The 27,327-nt window shown below is 40.5% G+C and overlaps 1 protein-coding gene across 3 annotated transcripts in view; it reads left to right on the top strand.

Moving 5' to 3' along the window:
* gramd4a (GRAM domain containing 4a) overlaps window positions 1–24,364 on the top strand; it is a 75,266-nt gene extending 50,902 nt beyond the window's left edge. The window contains exons 7-20 of one of the 3 annotated variants that reach the window (XM_077233900.1): window positions 2,048–2,073; window positions 2,183–2,274; window positions 2,958–3,049; window positions 4,663–4,711; window positions 4,816–4,887; window positions 5,233–5,276; window positions 5,761–5,870; window positions 7,381–7,535; window positions 7,752–7,769; window positions 18,019–18,163; window positions 18,341–18,434; window positions 20,386–20,476; window positions 22,153–22,221; window positions 23,771–24,364. In XM_077233900.1, the coding sequence (XP_077090015.1) occupies window positions 2,048–2,073; window positions 2,183–2,274; window positions 2,958–3,049; window positions 4,663–4,711; window positions 4,816–4,887; window positions 5,233–5,276; window positions 5,761–5,870; window positions 7,381–7,535; window positions 7,752–7,769; window positions 18,019–18,163; window positions 18,341–18,434; window positions 20,386–20,476; window positions 22,153–22,221; window positions 23,771–23,869 (1,156 nt within the window). In that variant the 3' untranslated portion in view covers window positions 23,870–24,364. Of the gene's footprint in view, window positions 1–2,047; window positions 2,074–2,182; window positions 2,275–2,957; window positions 3,050–4,662; window positions 4,712–4,815; window positions 4,888–5,232; window positions 5,277–5,760; window positions 5,871–7,380; window positions 7,536–7,751; window positions 7,770–18,018; window positions 18,256–18,340; window positions 18,435–20,385; window positions 20,477–22,152; window positions 22,222–23,770 lie in introns of those variants that run through there. The other 2 variants (XM_077233901.1, XM_077233902.1) reach the window with 2 other exon arrangements.
* The last annotated feature ends 2,963 nt before the right edge of the window (window positions 24,365–27,327 follow it).

The raw sequence follows: 27,327 nt of genomic DNA, 5'->3' as shown, positions 1-27,327 counted from the left end.
TGACAATTCCTTATTAAAAAAAAATATTTTATAAGCCTATTTATCGAGATTTTAAATAACTAGAGATGGAACTTTTTGTACACCACATACAAACCACTGAAATCGTTATTTTTGTTTTTATCCAGAAAAACCGCAGCTCACCCGTTTACTTGCATTTGTTTACAGCGCAGTCTTGCCCTCAGCAATATGGCGGACACATTGAAGTATGGCAGCAACGTTCCAAAGCGGCCAATAGAGCGTCTATGTATTTATTATATCTATGCTTACAAACATGCGCTGTACAGCCTTGCTTTTACCTTTTGTCTACTGGAATTTTCCATTTATATACACTGAACTGAAACTAGTGAAGCAGGACTCAACAAGTTACAATAATAATAATAAATATAGCTGCCAGCAACAATTATCTGGGTTTATGACCTTTATGACATGGGTGCTGATGACCCTAGGCTGACTCAAAATTGAGGGATTGGTCCTCTGCTGCCACCTAGTGGTTAGAATGGCAATTACAGGGAATTCCCCATTATAATCATAGGACCATTGTCATTCTTCATCTTTGTAACTGTTATCCACCTTATTCCTGACAAGCTTACTGCGTTTTGAATTATGGGTGGCACTTCCGGTTTGGGGAACTCCCATTCAAAAGGACTGAAACGAATCATTTCAAATCATAAGGTTGCCCTACAAATAAAGCTGATCCGTCAGTTTGACTTAATGAGCTATCAATTTTCTTTCATGTTTTATCTAAGAATAACATCAGAATAACGTAACACTTGGTATTTTAACGTGACAGGTTATAACAAGAATATCTATAGTAAGAGCTCTGCATTCTTTTCCTCATGATTATTTTCTTTTTTACTTTTGAATTTCGCTGAAATAGTATGATAAAGGTCAACATATACTGCACATTTGTGGTCTGTTCTCCCCCGATTTAATTTACGATGTAGCCTATACCAATTCACTGGAATACTCCCCAAATCCTGCACGTCTCTTTCCAGGTTTGGTTTCACAGGTAAATTTACAATTTCTTATCTCTCAAAATGACTGAAATCACTTTAAAATAGTATCACGCAATGCTGAAGTAAAACATTTAATTTATTATTAAGGCAACATATGTTACATAATACAGATTACCGCCGATTTTGCTGTGGAAAGATACTTTTTCATAGATTATTCATAGTCTGTTGAAAGTACCTTGTTTACGCTTTTACACTTTTAAATGTCCTTTTAATGTTCAATGGTTGAAGGGTAAGTAGAATAATGTAATGTCATCGTACACGGTTTAAAAATATATTATTGCGTCCAGAGCTAGTCTTTCCCTGATTGTTTACAGCTTAATGGAAGTTACACCCATAATTCGCGCAAAGCGTCATGGGGCGCAGGAATAATGTGGATAGAAGCACCTATTGTCAGATCTGCACGATTATTTTGTCCCCACATGTGCCCACCTATTTTCATGAAGTTCCGAGTTTTCAATTAGGAGTTATAGGCTTTTGCATGCACTTGGCCAGACTCATTTTCTAAATTACCTTGTTAAACTTTTTTTTTTACTCAAGCTATGCACTTGAACCCCTAATAAGAAGAAGAATCCAGTATGTTCAGAACTTCAAAAGTTTTAGAGCTTCCTCACTTTTTAATCCACTTGGTTTATATCATACAGACAGTTATTTCGAAACCACCTGAGAATCTTTGAGGTTTTGTGGTTTGTGGAGTTCTGGATCTGATGTCCAGTCAATGCATGTTCCTGCCTCAATTATACATGAGGCTATTGAGTCCATGTCTTTTAAATGTCCCCTCAGGGATCAATGAAGTACATCTATCTGTCTCTGAAGAGAGGAATTGAGTATGTGCTGCCTACAGCTGTCTGCTTTCATTGATTTACACAGTTTAAGTGTCACTTCGCTATAAAAATACAAGACAGTCCGTGGTTGGTGGAAGAAATTAGTGATGTTAGCTGAAGGCAAGGTAACTTGCCCCCCACTGTTTGTGCCATTGACATGAATGATATCTCGAACTGTGGCTAAATTAAACTGCTTTTTTTTTTTTTCAGATTAACTGAAAATATGCGACGACTTAGTAAGTCTATTTTTGCTGTTGTTTTTGTTGATGTACTTCATGGTTTTACAAAAAGCTCTTTTGCTTCGATTTTTCAGCTTTACTTGTTTATCTTTTTATTGTTTTCTAGAACGGGGTGCCAGACCGGTAACAAATTTCTTACGGAATCTTTCCGCCTTATCTAACTGGCACTCAGTATATACGTCAGCAATTGCCTTCATTGTGAGCGGCCTTCATCATTTTTCTATGTTTACAGTTACACATATATACTGTACATTTTACACATATACATTTCTTTTAGACACAAATAAGTTACGGTAACCAAAGCCTAATCCTACCCTAACCCTATAGTATGTACTGTACATGTAGTTGCTTAATATTACTCAGTACTTAAATATATAATTACACGGTTACGGTGACACCTTAAAATAAAGTGTAACCCTTTATTTTAAGGTGTCCTTGCTACAGTGTAATTATATATTGTACTGAGTAATATTAAGCAACTACATGTACTTACTATAGGGTTAGGATTAATGTTTGTTTTAGGGCTATTTGCATGTAATTATGCATAATTTACAGTTATTACTAAATAGTGTAACCTTAGTCTCTTTGTTACACGTTGTGTGTACTTAATATAGTAATACCAGTAAATATGCACAGTTAATTGCATGCAACTAACCCTAAAACAAACACTAATCCTAACCCTATAGTAAGTACATGTAGTTGATTAATATTACTCAGTATTTAAATATATAATTACACTGTAACAGGGACACCTTATAATTAAGTGTAACTAAAATTAAAATAATGTGTTACCAAATGTTTTATTTGCAAAATCTTTACTTGCTCATTCAATTGCTCATCAAGGGGACAGCCATGTAATGTGTTTTGTGTTGTTGTCACAGATTTATATGAATGCAGCATGGCATGGCTGGGCTATTCCTTTGTTTCTATTCTTAGCCATTCTGAGGTTGTCGTTGAACTACCTCATCGCCAGGTAAAATGTTTATTTCTTCACTAGAATGGCTTTGAAACGGTCAAATCATTTCAGGGTTAAATTAAAAATGTTACCTAGATTTAACTTAAATTTCTATGTTGTCGTGTATTGCCTGAAATTGCCAATTGTAAGAATTTCTATACTACCAAAAGATCAGTAGTCAACTTGGGCCTTGTGTCAGCATATGAGTGCACTCAGGGAGACATTATCACTGTACATGTACTGCACATGCAGTGACTGTATATTAATAAACATACATATGTGTACGTATACAGTGCTGGTCCGAATCATTTGCCCCCTTGGTGAATATGATCAAAGATGGCTGTAAAAAATAAATCTGCATTGTTAATCCTTTTGATATTTTATTTTAAAAAAAATAGCAAAAATCTGACCTTTCATTGAAGTAAAATAATTGAAAGTGGGGGGAAAATCACATTATGAAATAAATGTTTTTCTCCAAAACACATTGGGAACAACTATTTGCCCCCTTTTATTAAATACTTTTTGCCACCTCCTTTTTCCAAGATAACAGCTCTGAGTTTTCTCCTATAATGCCTGATGAGTTTGGAGAACAGCTGACAAGAGATCAGAGACCATTCCTCCGTACAGAATCTCTCCAGATCCTGTAGATTCCCAGATCCATGTTGGTGCTTCTTCTCTTCAGTTCAGCCCACTCATTTTCTATAGGGTTCAGGGGACTGGGATGGCCATTGCAGATGCTTGGTTATGTGCTCAGTGCCCCATGTTTGTGTTGATTTTGATGTTTGTTTTTGGATCACTGTCCTGTTGGAAGACCCAGAAATGGCCCGTTATAAGATTTCTAGCAGGGGTTATCAGGTTTTGTTTTTTTTATCTGTTGGTATTTGATCGAATCCATGATGCCATGTATCTGAACAAGATGTCCAGAACCTCTGGCAGAAAGCATTAGGCCCACAGCATTAAAGATACATGGGGTACTTTTTATCCCTGTATGAACCAAACCCATCTAAAGTGTTTGCTGCCAAAAAAGTTACTTTTTTTGTTTCATCTGACCATAGAACGCTTAAAAAGTAACTGAACCCGTCCCGTTTGAAGTTCCAGTAGTGTCAGTTGTCAAAAACCAACATCAAAATCAAAACAAAAATGGGTCACTGAGCACATAACCAAGCATCTGCAATGGCCACCCAAGTCCCCAGACCTGAACCCTATAGAAAATGAGTGGGCTGAACTGAAGAGAAGAAGCACCAACATGGATCTGGGAATCTGAAGGATCTGGAGAGATTCTGTATGGAGGAATGGTCTCTGATCTCTTGTCAGTTGTTCTCCAAACTCATTAGGCATTATAGAAGAAAACTCAGAGCTGTTATCTTGGAAAAAGGAGGTTGCAAAAAGTATTTAATAAAAATATTTATTTCATAATCTGATCCCCCCCACTTTCAATTCTTTTACTTCAATAGAAGGTAAGATTTTTGCATTTTTTAAAATAAAATATCAAAAGGATAAACAATGGAGATTTATTTTTTACATCCATCTTTGATCATATTTACCAAGGGGGCAAATAATTCTGACCAGCACTGTATATACGTGTTCATGTAACGTAAACAAATGGATTTAATGTTGTTGTTTTTCTATAGAGGATGGAGAATTCAGTGGAGTATTGTGCCTGAAGTTTCTGAACCTGTGGTAGGAATGGTTTTCCAGGGTGTATGTTAGCATGTAAGTGACTTTTATTTTTATATTTGGCATATTTAAATTTTCTTCCTTGTGGTCTTTTTTTTTCTTTTCAGGAACCTCCAAAAGAAGACCTGACTGTGTCTGAAAAGTTTCAGTTAGTCCTCGACGTCGCACAAAAAGCACAGGTATCAACTTTACATTTTCATTTAAATAATAAAGCTATCCATAGCATTTATATTATTGGTCAAAAGTTTGGACACACTCCTGCTCTCGAAATCTTTTCTATTAGAAGGCTTATTTTATGTTTAAATTTATTTACAAAAAAATAATTTAAAACAAAATTGTATATGAGTGAGTTTGTAATAGTCATTGGGAAAGAAAAATACCCAATAGTTGTTAAGCATAGATGGAAATTACTGTAAAATTGTTTATTTCATAGTTTTTGAGGACTTTTATTTTATAATGTTAGATTGTGATTTTAAATTTTATGGAAATGTCTCAAATTTCATTTTGTGTGTATTTTTCTGCAGAATCTTTTTGGTAAGATGTCAGATGTTTTGGAGAAAATCAAAAAGTAAGTAGCTCTGTAACTTTTATTGTAGGACTACGGGCTCCTTAAAGGGACATGGTAATGGAAACATATGAGATGGGTGAAAACATTATCAATGTGCTTTTGCGTTCCCTTGCAAAACTTTTAGCATTTTCCCTAAAAACTTCACAAACAAATGCACATTTTTTTGCAAAAATAAAGCTGGTGATGGAAGTAATATGAGATGAGAGAAAATGCAATTTTCGCAAATAACGCACACATTTCACAAGACAGAGCAAACGTTTTGAGAAGTTTCTAAGGGCAAAACCTTAGCAAATACAAAAATGATGAAAATAATATGAGATGGGGAAAAATATATTTCATTGCCTATGTGAGAGCACACAATTTTGACAACACACATGTTTCATGTATTGTGAGGTTTACAGGTGAACGCAAAAACTACAGGGAAAGTGACCTGAAGGAAATTAATGAATGTTTCTCCATGTTTGTATGTGTTTGTGTACATCAGTTTGTTTATGTGGGTTCAGCCTGAGATCACTCAGAAGTTGTACATCGCTCTGTGGGTGGCCTTCATCTCCTCTTGCGTCCTGCCATACAAGCTGATGGGCTTTATGATCGGTGAGAATCATTATACATAACCCCACATATGTACTGTACATAAACACCCCATACACACTAATAACACCGCCATTCTGAATGGCTCAGTGTTGCTTTCATGTGAAACTAAATATGCTGTAAGCATATTTAAAGTCCCCCTGTAGTCAATCATTTTATCCCTTAAAACTCATATTTGATCACCAAAATGACATATTTAAATATTTTTTCCATGCCTTAAAATAGCTTGAATGTAACTCTACACCCTTGCCTCATTTAGTATACACGGTTGTTTGAATATGCAAATTAGCCCCTCTTTTATTTAGAATACATACAAATGTCATTTACGTCTTTGAGTTTGTCAAGAGATTTAAAGCACCGTTTTTGAAAACTGCGCATGTGCGAATGTGCTCTAGTATGCAAGAACAAGCCTATGATTGAATCTGGAAATAAAGCAAAATAACTGAGAAAAACGAGAAATAGTCTTCAGATGCCATGTCTGTAATTTATATCAAAACATCTAGCTTTATTTCGATCTCAAATAGTTTCATTAAAATAAGTTATTTCTCCACCACCTATGTGACGTCTATAAACCAACGTGGTTCAATGACCACTTTGCAACAATATGGTATCGGGAAATAGTCGTGACTGGCTAGTTGATTTCTTCAACGATGCATCGTACTACGGTAGTGAAGCATCGAGTTACATCGTTGTATGGGAAATGCACCCTGATTGGTTACAAGGTAGTTTGTGACGTCAGAAACACCAGTGATTTCAAACCGCGTTTTTGAGACTGTCTTTGGTTCACTGCAGTTTTAAAGAGAAAATACTCAGCGATGGTGTTGACTTATGAATTTGCACATGGTTTGTCTTAAAGCATTTTAAAAACACCACATAGAGGTATAAACAACATTAAAAACTTGATTTTCACCACAGGGGGACTTTGAACAAGAGACATTTAGCAACAAGGTATAGTACCATTCAAAAATGTGGGATCAGTAAAATGTATGTTTTTGAAAGAAGTGAATACTTTTATTAGCCTTGGATGCCTTTTTTTAATCTAAAGTGACTGTAAATACTTTACATTGTTAAAAAAATTAAATAACGATCAGCACAACTTCTTTGAAGACTTAAAGTCTACTGAAAATGTAGCATTTAAAATGTAGCTTTTTCATCACAGTTATAAACTATATTAAAATAGAAGACAGTTATTTTATATTGTAATCATTTTTTCACAATATTAGTTTTTTTTACTGTATTTTTTATCAAATAAATGTAGCCTTATCAGAAACACCTTTCAAAAACATTAAATAATCTTACCGATTTTTGAATGGTAGTGTATTGTATTTTTGTCCATAATATTTAGTACAGAAGATCATTCTGTGAAATTAAGTGTGTTTTCACCTTGTTCCATTAAATTAAAGTTAATTTTATTAAACACAATGAAATAAATCTTGCAAAATAGAAGGTTTTTGTGCTGAAATGCAGTTGTTTTTATCATTCTCATGGTGTGTGTATGTGTCTTCCCTGGTAGGGCTTTACGCAGGCATCAAGTTCTTTATTATAGACTTCCTTTTTAAGAGCTGCCCGAAACTCCGAGACAAATACGACACTCCGTTCATCATGTGGAACAACCTGCCCACGGACCCTCAGCTGAAAGAGCGCAGCAATGCCACTGTGTCTCGACGGGTGAGACAGAAAGAGATAATGTCATACTCATACAGCAGCCTCCTGGTTGTTTTCACACTTAAAATGTCATACCTATTTAAAACATTTTTTTTCAGAGTGTCAGGCACTGTAAATATGTGCGTATGAGAGTGATGGGTGTTGCCTCGTAAGGGAATCATCATCAGTATAGGTCGCTGACATGACGATCACATATAATCTGTTGTCTTTCTCTCTCAGCTGTCTGGGTGTGAGAAGGTAGGGACTGTGGTGTGCTTCTGCCAGTGTGTGTGTGTGTGTGTGTGTGTGTGTGTGTGCATGTGTGTGTGTGTGTGTGTGTGTGATCAAACCAGCTGACCTTACTTTCTTTACCTGTGTGTGTTTGGATCTAGATGCACCTTGTGATATGAATTTTCGTCTGTGGCCAAGTGGATCAAAATTGCCACTTAGTCTCAGTGGCCCAATTCAATTAATCTCAACTAACTTAACTCTTATCTCACAGAGAAATGTTCAGGTCCTATTTCACCACAAAATAGACATATTTTATTTTTTTTAGGACCAGGATTTTATTTAGTTTATTTCATTACAATTAGGCATATTTCACACCTAAGTTCACGCTATTGTAATGAAAAAAAGCCCATTCTTTTTTTATTGTAATGTCAAAATGCAGAGCATCTAATGGTGTTGGGAAAAAATGAGATAGGGAAAAGACATGTAATTTCTCCTCCCATCTCCAATTTTTTTCCCATCATCATGTCCCTTCAGGGGCTCTGTACTATGGAAGCTTGTTTCCGCCACAGAATAAAACATTTTAAAAGATAATTGCAACTTTTTATCTCACAATTGCGAGTTTACATCTGGGAATTCTGAATTTATTTCTCACAATTGCGAGATATAAAGCTAAAATTGCGTGTTATAAACTCACAATTGCGTGTTATAACGCCAGAATTGTGAGATATAAACTCACAATAAACTTGCAATTTTGACTTTTTTTCTCACAATTGAGAGTTTATATCTCACAACCCTGACAGGTTGTGAGATATAAACTATAAAACCTTTATAACAGGCAATTGAGACTTCATATCTTGCGATTCTGACATCTTTTCTCAGAATTGTGAGATATAAAGTCGCAATTACGTGTTATCAAGTCAAATTTCTAAAGAGAAAATACAGGCTTTTCCTCAGAATTGCGAGTTTATATCTCACAAGTCTAAATTGCGAGATATAAACATGCAATTCTGAGAAAAAGTCACAATTGTAAGAAAAAAAGTCGCAATAACCTTTTTTATTCTGTGGCGGAAACAAGCTTGTATGCTGTACATTACCCTAATCCTTAAAAACATATTCTCTAACTACAATAAAAAAGTGATCCTCATTACTCTAATGTGATCAAATCACATTCTAATCACTATAATGAAAAAATCCTGTTCTCATTACTATAATAAAAGCATTATACAGTATAATCGTTTGTGTTACAGTAATAGGAATGAGATTTTTATTTTATTTTTTGCATTATGGTAATGAATGTGTTGAGGGTGTACCTTATTGTCATGAAAGCTAAGTCACTATGCAAATATTAACGGTCTTAAAAATAGTCTTTATTTCCTTCATCCAAAATATAATTATGTGGTGTAATATCAGATGGGCATTTCTTGCTCTCTGCAGAATTGGCTCTTTATTTAAAATCTGATATAAAATAGCATTAATTGACTGATCTAATGAAAGTATTTAATATTAATGATTTTGCTTAATGTAATCTAATGTAGCTATTGCATATTAATGTAATGTTAACAGCTAATGTGCCATTTTGAATCCATTTTCACAGACGATTTGATGGGTTTGTTCTGTGTGTGTGTGCATAGATAGAAAAGGATTACTTTGAGTAGTTTCCACCAGTGTTATTTTAGTATTAGGGAGATATTATTATATTGTTTTTGTTAACAGTTTGAATTATTATTATTAATATTATTTTTATTAGTTTTAGTAATCTTCTGTGTTTTTGTAATTTTGTATTATTTTGTTATGTCTGTATCATTTTTTTGTTTCAATTTTAGTTATTTTAGTACATCAATTTAAACTAAATGAAAATGAGACATGTTTTCTTGGAAACTAGCTGAAATCAAATTTTATTTTATTCGTTATATAATATTTTATGTCAGTATATTTTTTTCATGCTTTTAGCTAACTAAATTAACACTGGTTTACACAACAATGCAGCTGTAGTTTGGGTTCTTAGAAGTAGATCATTAGAGGTAGAAATAGTTGAATGTTTGCCTTTAGGAGAATGAAATTTAGTATTTTGACTGTGTTGTTTGGGAATCTGTACAGAGAACATACTACATGCCCTTGAGAATGAGCTCAATGGCGGTTGCTAACATTACCTTTAACCTTCAAACATCATTACACTGACTTACTGAAACCCACATGAACTCATTTCACGTTGACATTCGCTGTGTTCACGCCATGTCGTAATTACGAGATGACAACACGCGTCTTCCCACTCGGAGTTGTTCATGTCCTCGGACTTGGAATTTTTTTTTTATGGCAACACTATCAATCTGCAAATCGGAACTCTCGGAAAAATCCTTGTTTCCAAATTGTAATTATGAGTTCTACGAGGACGTGAACGCTTTTTACAAGTCGCAATCTCATAATTACGTTAATTAAGACATGCCGTGAACGCACTTTGTATTGTTTTGAGCTTAAACTCAACATGAAATCAAAATGAAACCTGTTTTCTTCCCTAATACATATTAAAAGTGAGGCATAATTCACGGCTAGCTGTGTATCAAACGATTTTAATACATGCAGGCAAAGAACGTCCTGGTTGCGTATGCAACCCACCGTTCCCTGAAGGAGGGAACGGAGGACGTAGTCGACGCCGACTGAAATGGGATCACGCTAGGGAGCCTATCGTCTTCGAGTATTATTGAACGAGCCAATACACATTGGCGTGCGAGATTTGCATCTCACACTCCGCCCCGCAGCGCGGGTATAAATACGGAAGTGGATGCACGCACCATTTGCTTTTCGCTGAGGAGCCGAGCGTAACTCGGAGTCAGCGGTGGTCCAGTGGTAGTGGCAAGGGGACTACGTCCTCCGTTCCCTCCTTCAGGGAACGGTGGCTTGCATACGCAACCAGGACGTTCCCTTTCAGTCGATAACGTCGGACGTAGTCGACGCTGACTGAAATGGGATCAACCATTGAACACGCCACTAACGCTGCCACCTTCCAGTGCCTAGACAAAAGCCTTCTGATCCTCCCGACGTTCTAGCGGAAAAGGACAGGGCTTAGGCCAGGAAGTCGCTGCTGTTCCACAAGACCCACTCAGTTAGACTTGGTAACACTGGGAAAGCGTGCCCAACATTGGAAGGAAGGGACGCTGCGGAAGCCCAACCAACCCGAAAGGGGGGGGGGGGGGATATACACATATGAACTAGGCGGAGGGCCGGGCAGTATAACGTATGGAATGTCACTGGGGTGGCTCCAGCCTAGAGAGGGGGGAGACACACCAATTTGCAGTGACGGCAGGACTCTGCCAAGGGAAAGACACGGGCTCACTTTGGGGAGCCGTATCGTGGAAGAATACACATATGGGGTCGCCGTAGGGACCGCAACATATGGACCCAGCCTAACACGGGTGCCACACTGCATACGAGTGGTAGGCCTAACACCAGACGTTCCGCCACGTCCGACGTTGGGGGGGGGGGTACGGAGGAGGTCAACAGGTTCCGGACAAGGGAATTCAACCGGAGCGAAACGGCGCACGTATCCGGTCCGTAAGAGGGGAATGGCGCAGCAAGCCGACACTGAACCGGGGCTCACGGTGTTACTGGCTTCTATGAGAAGAGAGCACACGGGAAGCAACCGGTTCGACACGTAGGCTATAGAATCTAGCAAACGTATTAGGTGTCGCCCAGCCCGCAGCTCTACAGACATCTGTCAGCGAGGCACCCTGCGCCAACGCCCAAGAAGCGGCAACACTCCTTGTGGAGTGAGCTCGCAGTCCGGGGGGACAGGGTTCACCTTGGGACTCATACGCCAAGATGATGGCATCCACTATCCAGTGGGCCAACCTCTGCTTGGAGACAGCCTTTCCCTTCCGCTGATCTCCATAACAGACGAAGAGCTGCTCTGAGGTCCTAAAGCTTTGCGTTCTGTCCACGTACAAGCGCAGAGCGCGAACGGGGCAGAGAAAAGCCAGGGCTGGGTCTGCCTCCTCCGGGGGCAGCGCTTGCAGGTTCACCACCTGGTCCCGAAAGGGGGTGGTAGGAACCTTGGGCACATATCCAGGCCGGGGTCTCAGGATAACGTGAGAGTTAGCCGGCCCGAATTCCAGGCACGATTCGCTGACCGAAAATGCGTGCAGGTCCCCTACCCTCTTGATGGAGGCCAAAGCAAGTAGGAGAACTGTCTTTTGGGACAGAATTTTTAACTCTGCTACCTCCAAAGGCTTGGAGGGTGGTCTCTGCAGTGCGGTTAGCACCAGAGATAAGTCCCAAGAGGGTATATAGGGGAGGCGAGGCGGATTCAACCTCCTCGCTCCCCTCAGGAACCTGACGATCAAGTCATGCTTCCCCAGGGATTTCCCGTCTACTGCATCGTGATGTGCGGCAATAGCGGCGACATACACTTTGAGGGTGGAGGGGGACAGCCGACGCTCCAAAGCCTCTTGCAGGAAAGAAAGCACGGAAATGATCGAACACCTTCGGGGGTCTTCTCCTTGAGAAGCACACCACTCAACGAACAGTTTCCACTTCAGGGAGTAAGCAAGCCTCGTAGAGGGAGCTCTCGCTGACGTGATGGTATCTACGACTGCCTGTGGTAGACTACCTAGAACCTCCGCGTCCCGTCCAGGGACCACACATGGAGTCTCCAATAGTCTGGACGCGGGTGCCATATGGTGCCCCGTCCCTGAGAGAGTAGATCCTCTCTCAGAGGAATAGGCCAGGGAGGAGCTGTCGAGAGGAGAAAAAGTTCGGGGAACCAGGTTCGGTTGGGCCAATAAGGGGCAACTAGCAAAACCTGCTCCTCTTCCTCCCTGACTTTGCACAGTAGTTGTGCAATAAGGCTCACTGGGGGAAACGTATACTTGCGGAGGCCCCGGGGCCAGCTGTGAGCCAGTGCATCCGTCTCGAGGGAATAAAACAACTGGCAATGGGACGAGTCCGGAGAGGCAAACAGATCTATCTGTGCGGCCCCGAAGTGGTCCCATATCAGCTGGACCGCCTGGGGATGGAGCCGCCATTCTCCCGAGGCCACAATCTGTCGTGAGAGCTCGTCGGCGGCACGATTGAGCAGGCCAGGGATGTGAACAGCACGAAGCGACCTCAGATGCTTCTGACCCCATAGGAGGAGGTGGCGGGCGAGTTGTGACATGCGGCGGGAACGTAGACCACCTTGGCGGTTGATGTACGCAACGGTCGCAGTGTTGTCCGTCCGGACCAGTACGTGTTTGCCGAGCAGCGTCGTCCTGAGGCGTCTCAAAGCAAGGAGCACTGCTAACAACTCGAGGCAGTTGATGTGCCAATGCAGGCGGGACCCCGTCCAGGTGCCAGCTACTGCATGCCCGTTGTACGTGGCCCCCCAGCCGGTGTTGGAGGCGTCTGTGAAGACAACAGCATGCCTGGAGACTTGTTCTAGGGACACACCGGCCCGGAGAAACGAAAGGTCCGACCACGGGCTGAAGGTTTGGAGGCAGGCCGGGGTGATTCTCACAGGGAGCGTGCCTCTCCGCCACGCCCACCTCGGGACTCGGTCGCGAAGCCAGTGCTGGAGTGGTCTCATATGAAGCAGGCCGAGCGGCGTAACTGCGGCTGCGGCTGCCATATGCCCCAGGAGCCTCTGAAAATGTTTCAGAAAAACCACTGTTCTGCTCTTGATAAAATTCAGGCAGTTCAGCACCGACCGGGCGCGATTCTCTGTGAGGCGCGCCGTGTGTTGGACCGAGTCCAGCTCCAAACCGAGAAAAGAGATCCTCTGCACAGGGGCGAGTTTGCTCTTCTCCCAGTTGACCTGAAGACCCAACTGGCTGATGTGCTGGAGCAGCAAATCCCTGTGTTCGCATAACAGCTCCCGAGACTGAGCTAGTATCAGCCAGTCGTCGAGATAGTTGAGAATGCGAATGCCCTGCTCTCTCATGGGAGCGAGGGCTGCCTCCGTAACTTTCGTAAAGACACGGGGTGACAGGGCCAGCCCGAAGGGTAAGACTTTGTACTGATACGCCTGACCCTCGAACGCGAAACGCAGGAATGGCCTGTGTCGCGGCAGGATGGAGACATGAAAGTACGCGTCCTTCAGGTCGATCGCTGCAAACCAATCCTGGGGACGGACACATTGGAAGATGCGTTTCTGCGTCAGCATTCTGAACGGGAGCTTGTGAAGGGCCCGATTCAGGACTCGCAGGCCCAGGATTGGTCGTAACCCACCCCCTTTCTTGGGTATAATGAAGTACGGGCTGTAAAAGCCGGCCTTCATATCGGCTACCGACACCGGCTCTATCGCGTCCTTCGCCAGCAGGACCGCGATCTCCGCGCGCATGACAGGAGCAGATTCGCTCGACACTGAAGTGTGGCGAATGCCACTGTACTTGGGCGGACTCCGGCGGAACTGAATCGTGTAGCCGAGCCTGATGGTACGGAGGAGCCAGCCGGACGGGTTGGAGAGCACTTTCCAGGCCTCGACGAACCGGACCAGGGGGACCAAAGGTAACACAGGCATACCCGGGGTGGGGCAGCGCGGTGGAGGACAGGGACCCGGCTCGGAAGGCCCGTGGGCGGCCCGAAGCGGGGTCTGAGTGAGCCGTGCTGCACTTACCTGTCTCCACGGGGCAACAGAGGATGGGAGAGAAGGCGGATGACCGGGTCCTCGACCGCCTCGTGTTGCGGGCTGGCGAACAAGAGGGGGCTGGGGGGAGCAAGGCTGTTCTACAGGGTCGCAAGCCGCCAGCCTCGCCCTCTTGGGACCCAGGGACGGAGAAATTCGCTCTTCTGATAATTTGGGTACCACTGGACTCCGGAGAACCAATGGTGGAACGGTAACCATCTGAAGAGTTAGTCCCCCCATCCCTGGGTGGCCTGTCTCAGGAACGTTTCTGACACTCGCCCCCTGGCTGGGCAGTGACTGAGACAGACTGGGCGGCCTGCCTGCTGCTGGTTCTACGCTGGGGCCTGGGTGAAGGCTGTTGCGGAGACCCCGCGGAACCGGAGGCAGCGGCAGGGGGGCGCCCTCGGCGACGAACGGGCGGAGGGACTATCCCCGGCGGCAGGGTGGAGGCAACAGCGGGCCGCCGGGATAGGGTGTGTCGGGGAGCCTCCGTCCGAACCTGGGTGGCAGAGAACTGTTGGGCGCAGCTCTCCGCCACGTCGCCGAACAACCCAACCTGGGAAATTGGGGAGTCCAGGAACCGAACCTTGTCCGCATCCGCCATCTCAACCAGGCTGAGCCAACGATGGCGTTCCTGGACCACCAAAGTGGACATCGCTAGACCGACCGCACACGCCGCGACACTCGTACCCCGGAGGGCGAGGTCAGTGGCGGTGCGGAGCTCACTCATGAGCGCCCGGTCCAAACTACCCTCGTGCATGTCCATGAGTGTCTTGGCCTGGTAGACCTGCAACAACGCCAAGGCATGCAAAGAGGAAGCGGCTTGCCCGCAAGCTCTGTAAGCTCTGACCGCCAATCCTGACGCGAACTCACAGGCCCGCGAGGGGAAACAAGGATCCCCCACCCAGGATGCAGTGGCCGTTGGACATAAATGAGTCGCAACAGACCGCTCCACTGGAGGGATAGCCTCATAACCCTTCACCGCTCCTCCGACAAGGGTAGTGAGGGAGGAAGAACTACTTAAGTCGTTTTCAGCAGTAAAAGGTGCCGTCCACGACCAAGTAAGCTCTTCATGCACTTCGGGAAAGAAGGGCACTGGGGCGGCGGGCTGAGAACCAGCACGGCCCGCCCCGAGATACCAATCATCCAACCGAGACTGAACAGGACACGGTGGAGGGTTCCACTCGAGCCCGACAGCCTCGGCGGCCCGTTTCAGCATAGCTGATAATTCTGGATCCGGCTCGGGCAACATTGAACTCCCGGAGGGAGACAACGCAGCCGAGTCGTCATCTCCAGACATCAGCTCACCCTCTGATGCTGCAATCCACATCCTGTCCCCCAGGGGAGCCCCGAGTGAAACCGCTGGCCCACCCATTACAGATGGACCAGCAGATAACACCGGAGGCTCCAATGGTAGCAGTGGAAGGGAGGGGTGAGGAGCCCACAGGGAATGGTTACCGGGAATGGTTATCTTGAAAAAGACGCAAACGCACCCGTGTTGCTCTTTTAGGAAGTGAAAAACTCTCACCAGTGCCGGAGCACACAGGGGAATGACCGCGGCAACACTGACACAGGAATGGTGCACCCTGTGCCAGTGAAGCACTCACTTTCTCGCCCTCAACCGACCGTCAGACAAACAAACACAAACAGAAATTTGGTTGCTGTGAAAACAGCAGTTGAGAGCTTAAAGCTCGCGATCACCGCTGCACTCGCGCTGTAACCACCGACACCAGGAGAGACTTCCCAAAGAAGCGCCGACACACTCGCTCGTTGTACAACAACACTCTTCAGATCCAGACATGAAGCTCGGCTCCGAAGCGAAAGGCAAATGGTGCGTGCATCCACTTCCGTATTTATACCCGCGCTGCGGGGCGGAGTGTGAGATGCAAATCTCGCACGCCAATGTGTATTGGCTCGTTCAATAATACTCGAAGACGATAGGCTCCCTAGCGTGATCCCATTTCAGTCGGCGTCGACTACGTCCGACGTTATCGACTGAAAGGGAACCACCTGACGCGAAGGGAAGCATTCAAATCATTTTAATACACTGCTAGCCGTTAATTATTCCACTTATACCATGGTCATTTGCCAGAATTGACCAATTAAAGCTGTCATTGATGTTTGTAGCGCTAAATTTGACTGGAAGGGTTAAAATGGTGGTTAATTTCGTCAGCTATGGCTTGTTAGATATAGCATTCTGTCCGCTCTAAATCTGACACAGAGATAAAGTAGTGCGGTAAGGTTAAAATGATTTGATTGTATGATAGGACATTTATTTGAATTAATTAGCCTTTATATATATATATATATATATATATATATATATATATAGAGAGAGAGAGAGAGAGAGAGAGAGAGAGAGAGAGAGAGAGAGAGAGAGAGAGATGTGGATGGCTGTGCAGAGTCTCTCTATTAGCAATGAAGCTGTGAGTTGAATTACTATAAAAACAGCAACGTTACAACCTCCTTGCTGAGTAATGTTTCAGTAATATTATCTAAAAGCTTAGATTGATTTCTAAGATAAAATAAACCCTTTCTTAGTTTTAAAGTTTGGAGGTCATCATCCATGCTTTTATTACGTCAAGACTGGACTACTGCAAGTCCTAGCACTGTCCTTCAGATCTATGCAGGGATCTGTTGTCGTCAACTTTGCCGTCTGCAGCTGTTGCAGAAATCCGCAACAAGGCTTCTGACTGACACTAATAAAAGGGACCACATTACTCCAGTATTATCCTCTTGTCATTGGCTGCCGGTTCAGTACAGGATCGATTATAAGATTTTATTAATGGTTTTTAAAGCATTCCATAACATGTCCCCAAACTACATTGTTGACCTTTTAGGATCTTACATATCAGGTAGGACATTAAGATCAACGAACCAACTTTTGCTGACTGTCCATTATTCTAAAAAGTCGTCAAAGGGGTGACCGATCTTTTTCAGTTGTGGCTCTCAAGTTGTGGAACAGTCTTCCCCTTCATATCCAGCTGGCTCAAACAATAGAAATTTTTTAAGTCTCAGTTAAAAACCTATCTTTTTAACTTAGCTTTTAGTTAACGGTATTGTACATTGTAGTTATAACTTAATTTTATCTAGTTTTATTTCTCTCTAAACGGGATAGCGTTGATAAGTTTCTGCGCTTCTGTTTCTGTATGTACAGCGAAATCTTTGATTTCTGTGTGCGAGTCAGTGACATCCCAGGCAGCAGCATAGTGTCGGCCCAGAAACGTGCCACATCTTGTACATGTGGATTCAACGCGTACCGGATGTGGCCCAGATCTGGGCCGACACTATGATGCTGTCTGGGATACATGTGAGTGTGTGTGCTTCAATAAAAAGCAGCACATTGATATAGAATGGTGATTAAACTGACTTGGAACTATCTGTGCATTAAACGGTTTTACTGCACACCTTTCAGCCAATCAGAATTGAGTATTCAGGCAGACCATGGTATAATTGCTATTGTGAGTGATTGATTAGTGCATGTTTTTCCAGAAGAGAGTAAAAAAATTGTTCACCCCCTCAAACACCTACCCTTTCTGAATATAAATATCATACATACCAGAAATATGTCCCATTATGTAAGTAAAATGTTTTTTTACACATTAATGTAATGGCTAAAAGTATCAGTTAATGCAAGCTATTTATTTGAGTTGTTACAAAATCCCTCTCTTTTATGTTAAGATTCAGCCAGTGGTCTCACGGAGCAGTTTAGCCACCATCCCAGCCGGAGTGACCCGAGAGGAAGAGCCTGGCCGTTCACACAACACAAAGAAAGGAGCATTCCATGAGATCTTCAACCTACCCGAGAATGAGAGACCTCTGCCCGGTGAGACCTCTCGTAGACTTGGTTCTTGTCTTATGAGACTCCGCATCCTGAAAAAAAAAAAAAGTACTTGAAACATAAATAGACAAAACAAAAAAGGCTTCAGTTGGACAAGCCAAACTGATTTTTATTTTTCCACTTGTGTACAACCAATTGAATTAGTAGTGTTGTTTTTTTCAGTGTGTGAGAATGGATGGAGATGCTGTCTGATAAACAGAGACAGGAAGATGCCCACTGACTACATTCGCAACGGGATGCTCTTCGTCACTGAGAAGTAAGAAACATTTGCTCAGCGGTGTTTGGGAAAGTTACTTTTAAAAGTAATGTTACAATAGTCAAGTCGAGTCACCTTCACTTATATTGCGCTTTCAACAATATAGATTGTTTCAAAGCAGCTTCACGGTAATAATAGGAAATTAAAGTAACAGAGATTGTTTTGGCTTTACAGCAGCTCTAGAATAAAGTTATTGTCCAGCTAAAGTTAATTTTGATTGATTCACTTCTGTCGCAATGATCATTAGTTATTAACTTAAGCGATCCGGCCGCGCATTTGCACAAAACAGTGCCTGGTAGCTCGAGAATGCAAACCATGAAATAGGTTCCAAGGTACAAGCCTTGAACATTTTATAATACAGAATTTGTTATTGCTTCCGTGTAGCCATGTCAACTTGAACTATCCCGACAAAGTTTTATCAGTACAGAGGTAAAGGGAAGGGAAGGAGGCCTTCACAGTGGAGAGACTAGTGACACTTCAGGACTGCGTTGTCGTCGTGTCCACGCACAGGTCCTTCATCAGATCCGGATACGGCCTGGATCCGGCGGACTGCGGTAAACCTCGGGATAAACAGAGAGACTAATATAAGCGTAGCCGCCATCCTTCTTATGATGTAACAAGTACATCAGGATTTATGGGAAGTGTTCCCGGTTCAGGCTGACCTAATCTATGCAGCCTAACATTGAATTATAGAAGTCTATTATGTGTGATGTGTATGCTAGGTCACAGAGATGTGTTTTTAGTCTAGATTTGAACTGACAGACTGTGTCTGCTTCCCGGACAATGTTAGGAAGATTGTTCCAAAGTTTTGGTGCTAAATAGGAAAAGGATCTACCGCCAGCAGTCGATTTTGACATTCTAGGTATTATCAACTGGACGGAATTTTGAGATCGCAATAGACGTGAAGGACTATAATGCGTTAAGAGCTCGCTCAAGTACTGGGGAGCTAAACCATTTTGTGCTTTGTAAGTAATCAGCAATATTTTATACGATGTTTAATAGGGAGCCAATGCAGTGTTGACAGAACCGGGCTAATACGGTCATACTTCCTGGTTCTGGTAAGAACTGTAGCGACTCCATTTTGGACCAGCTGTGCAAAACAATATTGCATTAGTCTCTAAAAAGTAACTAATTGTGTTGCTTGGTTACTTCTTAAGGAAGGTAATGTGTTGCATTACTTTTGCGTTACTTTTTGTCACTTGAGCTAGGCTTGCTTGTTTGTGTTTTAATAACAGTTTTAATAAAAGTTAAATTTTTGGGCAGCTCAAATTAAACTTTAGATGTGCTGCCATTCTGGATTGTGAAAAAAAAATCTAATCACAAATTTGATGTTTAACTAAAGTCATTTTTGCGTATTAGTAGAGATGAATTGGATCATCAAAGGTCAGCACCAACGACATTGGTTAATAAAGTGAGATTAAATGCATAAAGTATATTTGTATTATTTAACATATTTAATTATTGCAGGTTTGCGTAATATTCTGAGTTTGCATTTTAATGTTTCTATTCATTTTGAGGAATTCTGAATGCTTTAGTGCAAGTGAAAAGTAAAGTCATGCTCACATTTAGTCTAGAACTACAAAAACCATCATGTTCACACAGCGCACACAACACCTCTTCAGTTACTCACAATTCTCTCAACATGGAGACAGGAGAGATGTTAGTCAATAAATGAAAATCAAAGTAACTTGTGTTACTCATTTAAAAAAGTAACTGATATTTTGTTGCAAATTTAAAAGTAATGTGTAACTTAAAAAAGTAATCTGATGACATATGTAAATCGGATTTCTTGTAACGCTTTACCCCCAACAACTGTTGCTTAGTATCTGATAGTCATTATGAATAAGTTCATGTCATTGTTTAACATAATAACAGATTGAGAAGCACCATAGAATCAACATGTACATTAATGCAGTAACATTATAATTACAATTGGCTGTCCATCCATCAGCTACCTGTGTTTTGAGAGCTCCAGCTCAAGATCGGGGTCTTCAAAGAAGAACAAAGTTATTAAACTGGTGGACATCACAGATATCCAGAAGGTATGTGCAGTGTTATTTCCAACTAAAAAGTCGTTGAAATAAAGCTGAAACAAAGTAAAATATAAATATTGCATGAAAATGTTGCCTTGGCAGCTAACAGAAATAAATGAGACTATTTCAGCTTTTGTTAATAAACTTAATGGATCTTTGACTATTTATTCTTTCATGCACTTTCTAGATATGAGCTCTATGAACTTTGCGTCACATAGCAATCCATCACTGGCTGCCCATGAAAAATGCATTTTCATTTAAATATTTGTGGAATTATTTTAAAATTACTAAAAGCAATTTCAGAGTTTCTAAATTATAATTTCGCACAGCTATCATGCAATTGTAATTATTAGAATATTTATTTGCAAATATTCACATTTATTTTGCAATCAGAACAAAAAACTGCTCATCTTAGACCTTAAAATATAAGTTCTATACACACATTTTCTCATACCTTAAAGGGATAGTTCGCCAAAAAATTAAAATTATCCCATGATTAACTCACCCTCAAGTCATCCTAGGTGTATATATCATTCTCCTTTCAGACGAATACAATCGGAGTTATATTAAAACATGAAGTGGCTAATCTAAGCTTTATAATGGCATAATTTTGAATGGGAGCCCAAAATTTGAAGCCCAAAAAAGTGCATCCATTCTCTATAAAAGTGCTCCACACCGTCTCAGTGGGTTAATAAAGGCCTTCTGAAGCCAAGCACTGCGTTTGTGTGAGAAAAATATCCATATTTAAAACTTTATCAACTAAAATACCTAGCTTCCGACCGACGGCCTACTCAAGTCTGATGAGCACAGAATTTGTTTAAAGGCATCTGACTGTTGTCTGTCTGATTTTAAATGTAGGATCTGAGGCCAGACTACTCAACTCCAACTGCCCAAACATCTGCAGACTGGCTATGACTTTTTTAGCTACTATCGTCATTCTTATCCAGATAAAAAATCGGGGCCAAAGTGGTGTAGTGTATTCCAGCCTTAACACTGAACGATGGCAAACTCAAATTTGACTTCTGCAATTTCCATGATGAAAAACTTTATACAAAAGAACACGTCTGATGAAGAGCTAAGTCACTAGATTTGACAAAGCTTGTGAGGTTTACCACATCAGATTTTCTAAACATGTTCAGTTATTTATAGTCGGCATTAAACGGACGTTATTCTTTTCTTCCCTGCTGTGACATATATTTAAGTGAAATTCAAGTGGATTGGATTGTATGAAGTTGGGCGTTGCTAACTAAATGGAGGCAGATCTGAATGGCAGTTTGCAGTCAGTTGTGAAGGGATATTTAGTCTAATATTTATGTAGTCTACTCCGAAACACAACATGAAGAGTTGCATGCAGACGACGTTTCGAGGGGGAGGGGAGGTTAACTGTTTTTTTTCTTGAGTAATTTAATGGTTCAAAGCTGCAAAGTGGACCAAAGTGAGCTATACTCTATTCATTATCCTTTTTCCCCCATAATAGGACATTTTGAGGAATTCCCAGACAGCAACATAGTGTCGGCCCAAATCTGGCCCACATTTGGTACGGGTGGAATCCAGATGTACTGTACCAGATCTGTACTGGATCTGGGCCGACACTATGTTGCTGTCTGGGTTGTTACCATATCATGTTTAATGTTTATTGCAAATCGCTTACTGTTACAATAACTCTTGCTTTTCTTTTTTCACAGTATAAAGTTTTATCAGTTCTGCCTGGGTCTGGAATGGGCATTTCTATTGCCACACCGTCAACACAGAAGGTAGTCAAGTCAAGTCAAATATATTTGTATAGCGCTTCACAATACACATGGTTTCAAAGCAGAAAATCGTGATGTTAATATTTTTATTATCGTAATACCTTCGAGACATATTTAGCAGATTAGACCTGGGCGATAATAGTTAAAACTTTGCAATGGTACAAACAATCAAACAGTTGAGATTTGCTATACCTAAAGTACCACTCTATGTGAGTATACTGTAAATGCATACTTATATATCCTACTTTATGTAAAGAGCTGGATGATAATATAGTTCAATTTTGTTACGATAAAACAATCACGCAGTTGCGAGTTGGATGTACCTTAAATACGTCCTGCTTAACTCTTTCCCCACCAAAAAAAAAGGTTGCCAGCCACCAGCGTTTTTTAGCATTGTCACAAAATTTTCATGGCCCCCAGAATATTTTATTGTATTTATTGCTTTTAAACAAACAAACAGTTTTATTCTACCTTCATACATTCTTTTTTATCAACACTTGAATGCGAGGAAGTTTCATAAAAAAAGCAACATTTTGAGCTTAAAGCTGAAAAAACACGTTTTTGTCAAAGTCGTATCGGATTCAAAACGATGATCAAAACACAGATGGAGTAGATCGAGTCCATCAACTTACTTACCAATGCTTCACAGTCCTATAGCTCATCCTGGGTTGACATTTCATTCTGTAACATTTAGGCAGTTTTATTGGCTGTTTAATGTTGACGATCGCGTTATTTTACATATTTATCTGCTTGCATAGGCATAGAGGCTCGTTTCCGCCACAGAATAAAACATTTGAAAAGATAATTGCGACTTTTAATCTAACAATTGCGAGTTTACATCTTTGAATTCTGACTTTATTTCAAAGAATTGCGTGTTATAAAAGTCAGAATTGCGAGATATAAACTCACAATTGTGTGTTATAAACTCAGAATTGCGAGATATAAACTCACAATTGTCTGTTATAAAGTCAGAATTTTGAGATATAAACTCACAATTCTGTTTTTTTATCTCGCAATTCTGACTTTATAACACGCAATTGTTTTTCTTAGAATTGTGAGATATAAAGTCGCAATTGCGATTTATAAAGTCCATTAAGTACTCTTTTTCTTCCAATCGCAAATTTATATCTCAATTCTGACTTTATAACTCGCAATTGTGAGAAATAAAGTCTGAATTGTGAGATATAAATTTGCGATTGCATAAAAAGGCGCAATTACCTTTTTATCTTTTTATTCTGTGGCGGAAACAAGCTTCCATACATATGCTATCGCTTGTTTCTGCTTCTTCTTCTTCACATTTCTTTTGATCAGGAGATTCCGAACTCTTTCAGAAGATGCGTAATAGCGCACCCTACCGTATAACAGTGAAAGCGCGTAAAACTAGAAATATCCGTCAATGGCGGAAAAAGAGTTAAAAGCGATTTAATGTCTTCTTTTTTATTTTTTTTACAGCAACATCACTCTCATTGAAATAGATAAAGTGTCTGTCTTTTTGCTTTGATGAATAATTGAGTAAAGTCTGACAGTGAATCGCTTTATCTTGTTCTCGCAGCCACTGGTCTTTGGTGCCATGATACACAGAGACGAGGCCTTTGAGACGATCTTTACCCAGTACATGAAGATCATGACCACAGCCAACCCTGAGACATAACTCAACCTTTTATCCTTCTTGAGGATATCCTGTTTGGAAAAAAAGTATCGGACCAGCGTCTGGTTAACTTTAATTGACAGTTATTTGAATGATTGTAGGCTCGAGACGTGACCAGCAGGAGATTTTAGCGAGCTGACATTCCAGCGAGAGTTCTGCATCTCAAAGAAAGAGACTTTTCCAACCGGAGGGATGCGGGCCGGCTTCTCGTCATGCGACTGTGACCTTTTTTGGCTTTCAAAAGATGAGCACACTGATCCGACTTTGTGTTTTGTACTCATCTGTCAATGATTCAGATGTCATGTCTGGTTTTAACCTGGAAGATGTTATCCGTGGGGGGGGGTGTTGTTAAGGAAGATCTTGAACACTTTAAACACTGCAAGATTTCATTTTCTCAATCAGTATTCTTTTTTTTTCTTTTTTTTTACTTAATTCAAGATATGTGTCTTGTTTTCTTACACAATTTTGCTTCACAAGTAAATTTGTCTTTTAACTAAATTTAGATATTTTGTACTGGAAAACAAGACAAAAACAATGATAAATACAAAAAATAAATAAAAAGTGTATTCACACTTTAGGCGTTTTGCAGTAACAAATCGACAGGAAGTCATTCATTTTTAATTAGAGTTGGCGATTGAAGGCGCCGTACAGGTAGTTTATATGTCTTGTGCACTATATTCATTCTTCACCATCTTCAGCATCTTTCAAATCTCAAAAAGACTTATTTTTAAAAGTTATGAGGCTGGTTATGGTTAAACTTTGCTCACTTTGTCATGTTGGCAACAGTCGCTGTTGCTCGAGTTGCTAGAAATCGACAGCTTTCATTGAAAATGACTTCTGGTTGCTTTGTCACTGCAAATCACTGTCAGTGCAAATGACCTTTCAGACTGATAAAAAAAAAAAAACGCCTTTATTTTTTACATTTGTTTACATTGTTGCTGTGTGCGCACAACAGTCACACTCAAACTCACTTAAATCTCACCTCTAAGCAAAGTGTGCTTCATGTCTGTTTAGCAGAACATTTTCCCAAACTTAACTTTGTGGAAAGTGTAGTTTCAAAATGGTTTCAAATGGCCTTTCTTTAAAAATGGTTGTAATGTCTTAGCAGTCGGCTAATCGATTGGTTTGCTTACGCTTGAAAGCACTAGTTAGATATGAAAGGTGTCAAACGTCGCACTTTATTTTTCAGTATGTGTACTAACTTTGTACTCCTACAAGAAAGTACTGAGTAATATAAGGTAACTACTTGGATTTAATATTAAGGTTAAGTTTAGTACATAGTACATACTAGAACAGGACTGTCAAATAAAGTGCTGTAGAATTTTTTTAACCAAGTATTTCATGTATGTATGTCTTACAGATAAACACCGGTTACTTATTAACGTTTTGTCACTTTAAACCGTTACTAAATTAAGTTCAATTCAGATTTACAGCAAAGTCGTAGATGTTCACAGAACCTGTTCATAAAGCGACTATAGTATAAGTCTTTGGATGAATCTCACGAGGAAATATTCAGATCATATTTCACCTCAAAATAAAAAAATACAACGTGTCAGTGAAAATAATGTAAAAAATTACATTATATATATATATATATATATATATATATATATATATATATATATATATATAATGTAACTTAAGACAGTTTCCTCCACAAATTCCCTATAATGCAAAATAATGTCATAAATTAAATTATACTTAACATTTGTTTCAAATGCACTTTATTATTTAAGTTTATTTTTTTGTTATGAATGAGATGTCTTTTTCGCATCAAGAAAATGTCACATTGAGAAAAAAGGTTAAAGGTAAAATATGACTTGAACATTTCAGTTTTCTGTGAGATTCAGCCCTTTACACTCATCTTGAACAGCCACTATAAAGAATAACTTAAAATCGCTTTGGTTTAATTAACATTGGGGGGAATTAATTTATCAGATCAGTTTGTGTATAAAATTTTGAAAAACATTACAAAAAAGCATCACATCTGCTCGATGCTGTAGTGGTAAATTCAATACGACGCGAATAGCCTGTAACGTTGCAATTTACCATAATAAGTTCCATCCTGCAATATAAGAGAAACCGAAAAGAAGGAATTTTTATTGTACAATATTAGTGGGCCAAACGTTTTGTTGCTCTACCCTAAACTGAAGAGGTTGTTTGCACAGATGTACTACCAACATTTTAATAAGTAGCAGATTTTTATCCGTATCTAATACATTCCAAAGATCATAATTTTAGGAGAAAATACTGTTCATACTTTGTCTTCCCATAGTTTTCTCACATTTTTGAGGGACTGTTGAATGTTTCTCAACTCCCAAAGATGAATCTGTGTATTTTACCAAAGGCCATCCTGCAAAGTTTAGCTCCAACCCTAATGAAACAAGCCTGAACCAGCTAAACAATGTGTTCAAGGTATAACAGGTAAGTGTGTTGGAGTTGGGTTGGAACTGAAGTCTGCAGGAAGGTTGTCTCCCAGACAGCAACGTAGTGTTGGCCCAGATCCGGCCCACATCTGGTACGCGTTGAATCCACATGTACCAGATCTGGGCCGACACTATGTTGCTGTCTGGGCTACCCTTGCCAACCCTAAAGCTTTTGGAAGTGTCCCGCACTCTGGCTGTCGTGTTGGATTGCACTTAAGCACAGAATGAATCGGGTAACCAATAGTTTTGCCAAATGTTGTTTGTTTAACTGCTCATTGTCTGTCTCAAACTGATGTTTACACAAGCTGGGTTAAAATCCAGTCCAGACCAGTTTGATCCCTGCTAACCAGCCCAGCAGCCCAGGGGCGTGAAAACTGGTATAATATCATTTCTGGCCTTTTTTTCTCTCTTTCTTTTCTTCTTATGGTATTGACCACAAATGCTTTTAGAAAATGTATCAGCACTAATAAACTAATTATGAATATACTGTATAAATACAGCATATATGAGTGAATTTCACAAAAATGGTCAAGAACACGCCCAGGGACTGGATTCAGGAAAATCTTCTTTAGTTAAGTTACGTTCTTAAGATAACTTCTAAGTTCGTAAGAATGTTCCTAAGTGCAATTCTTGAAAAATTCTTAAGTTCTCAAATATTTTTTAAGAACATCTTTTTTTTCTTAAAGGGATAGTTCACCCAAAAATGAAAATGAATGTTATCATCATTTACTCACCCTCAAGTTGTTCCAACCCTGTATGAATTTCTTTCTTCTGAAACACAAAAGAAGATATTTTAAAGAATGTCAGAAACCAAACAGTTGATCAGCCCCATTGACTTCCATAGTTTTTTTTTTCAACACCATACTATGGAAGTCAATGATTGTCTTAAGAACAATCTCAAAAAAAAAAAAGATGAGAACATTCGTTAGAAAATATTTTGGGAATACAATATATTTTTTCTAAAGTTAGAAAAAAGCAATTTTATTCTTAAGAATGTTTCGTGAATCCGGCCCTAGGTTATATTTCCCTCAAAAA

This window comes from Siphateles boraxobius, unplaced genomic scaffold, assembly GCF_051911475.1.
Source record: "Siphateles boraxobius isolate OS27281-9 unplaced genomic scaffold, OSU_SipBor_1 19, whole genome shotgun sequence".
NCBI classification, from domain to species: Eukaryota; Metazoa; Chordata; class Actinopteri; order Cypriniformes; family Leuciscidae; genus Siphateles; species Siphateles boraxobius.
The sequence above is the reverse complement of the archived record's forward strand: the minus strand, read 5'-3'. Positions and strand labels throughout refer to the sequence as shown.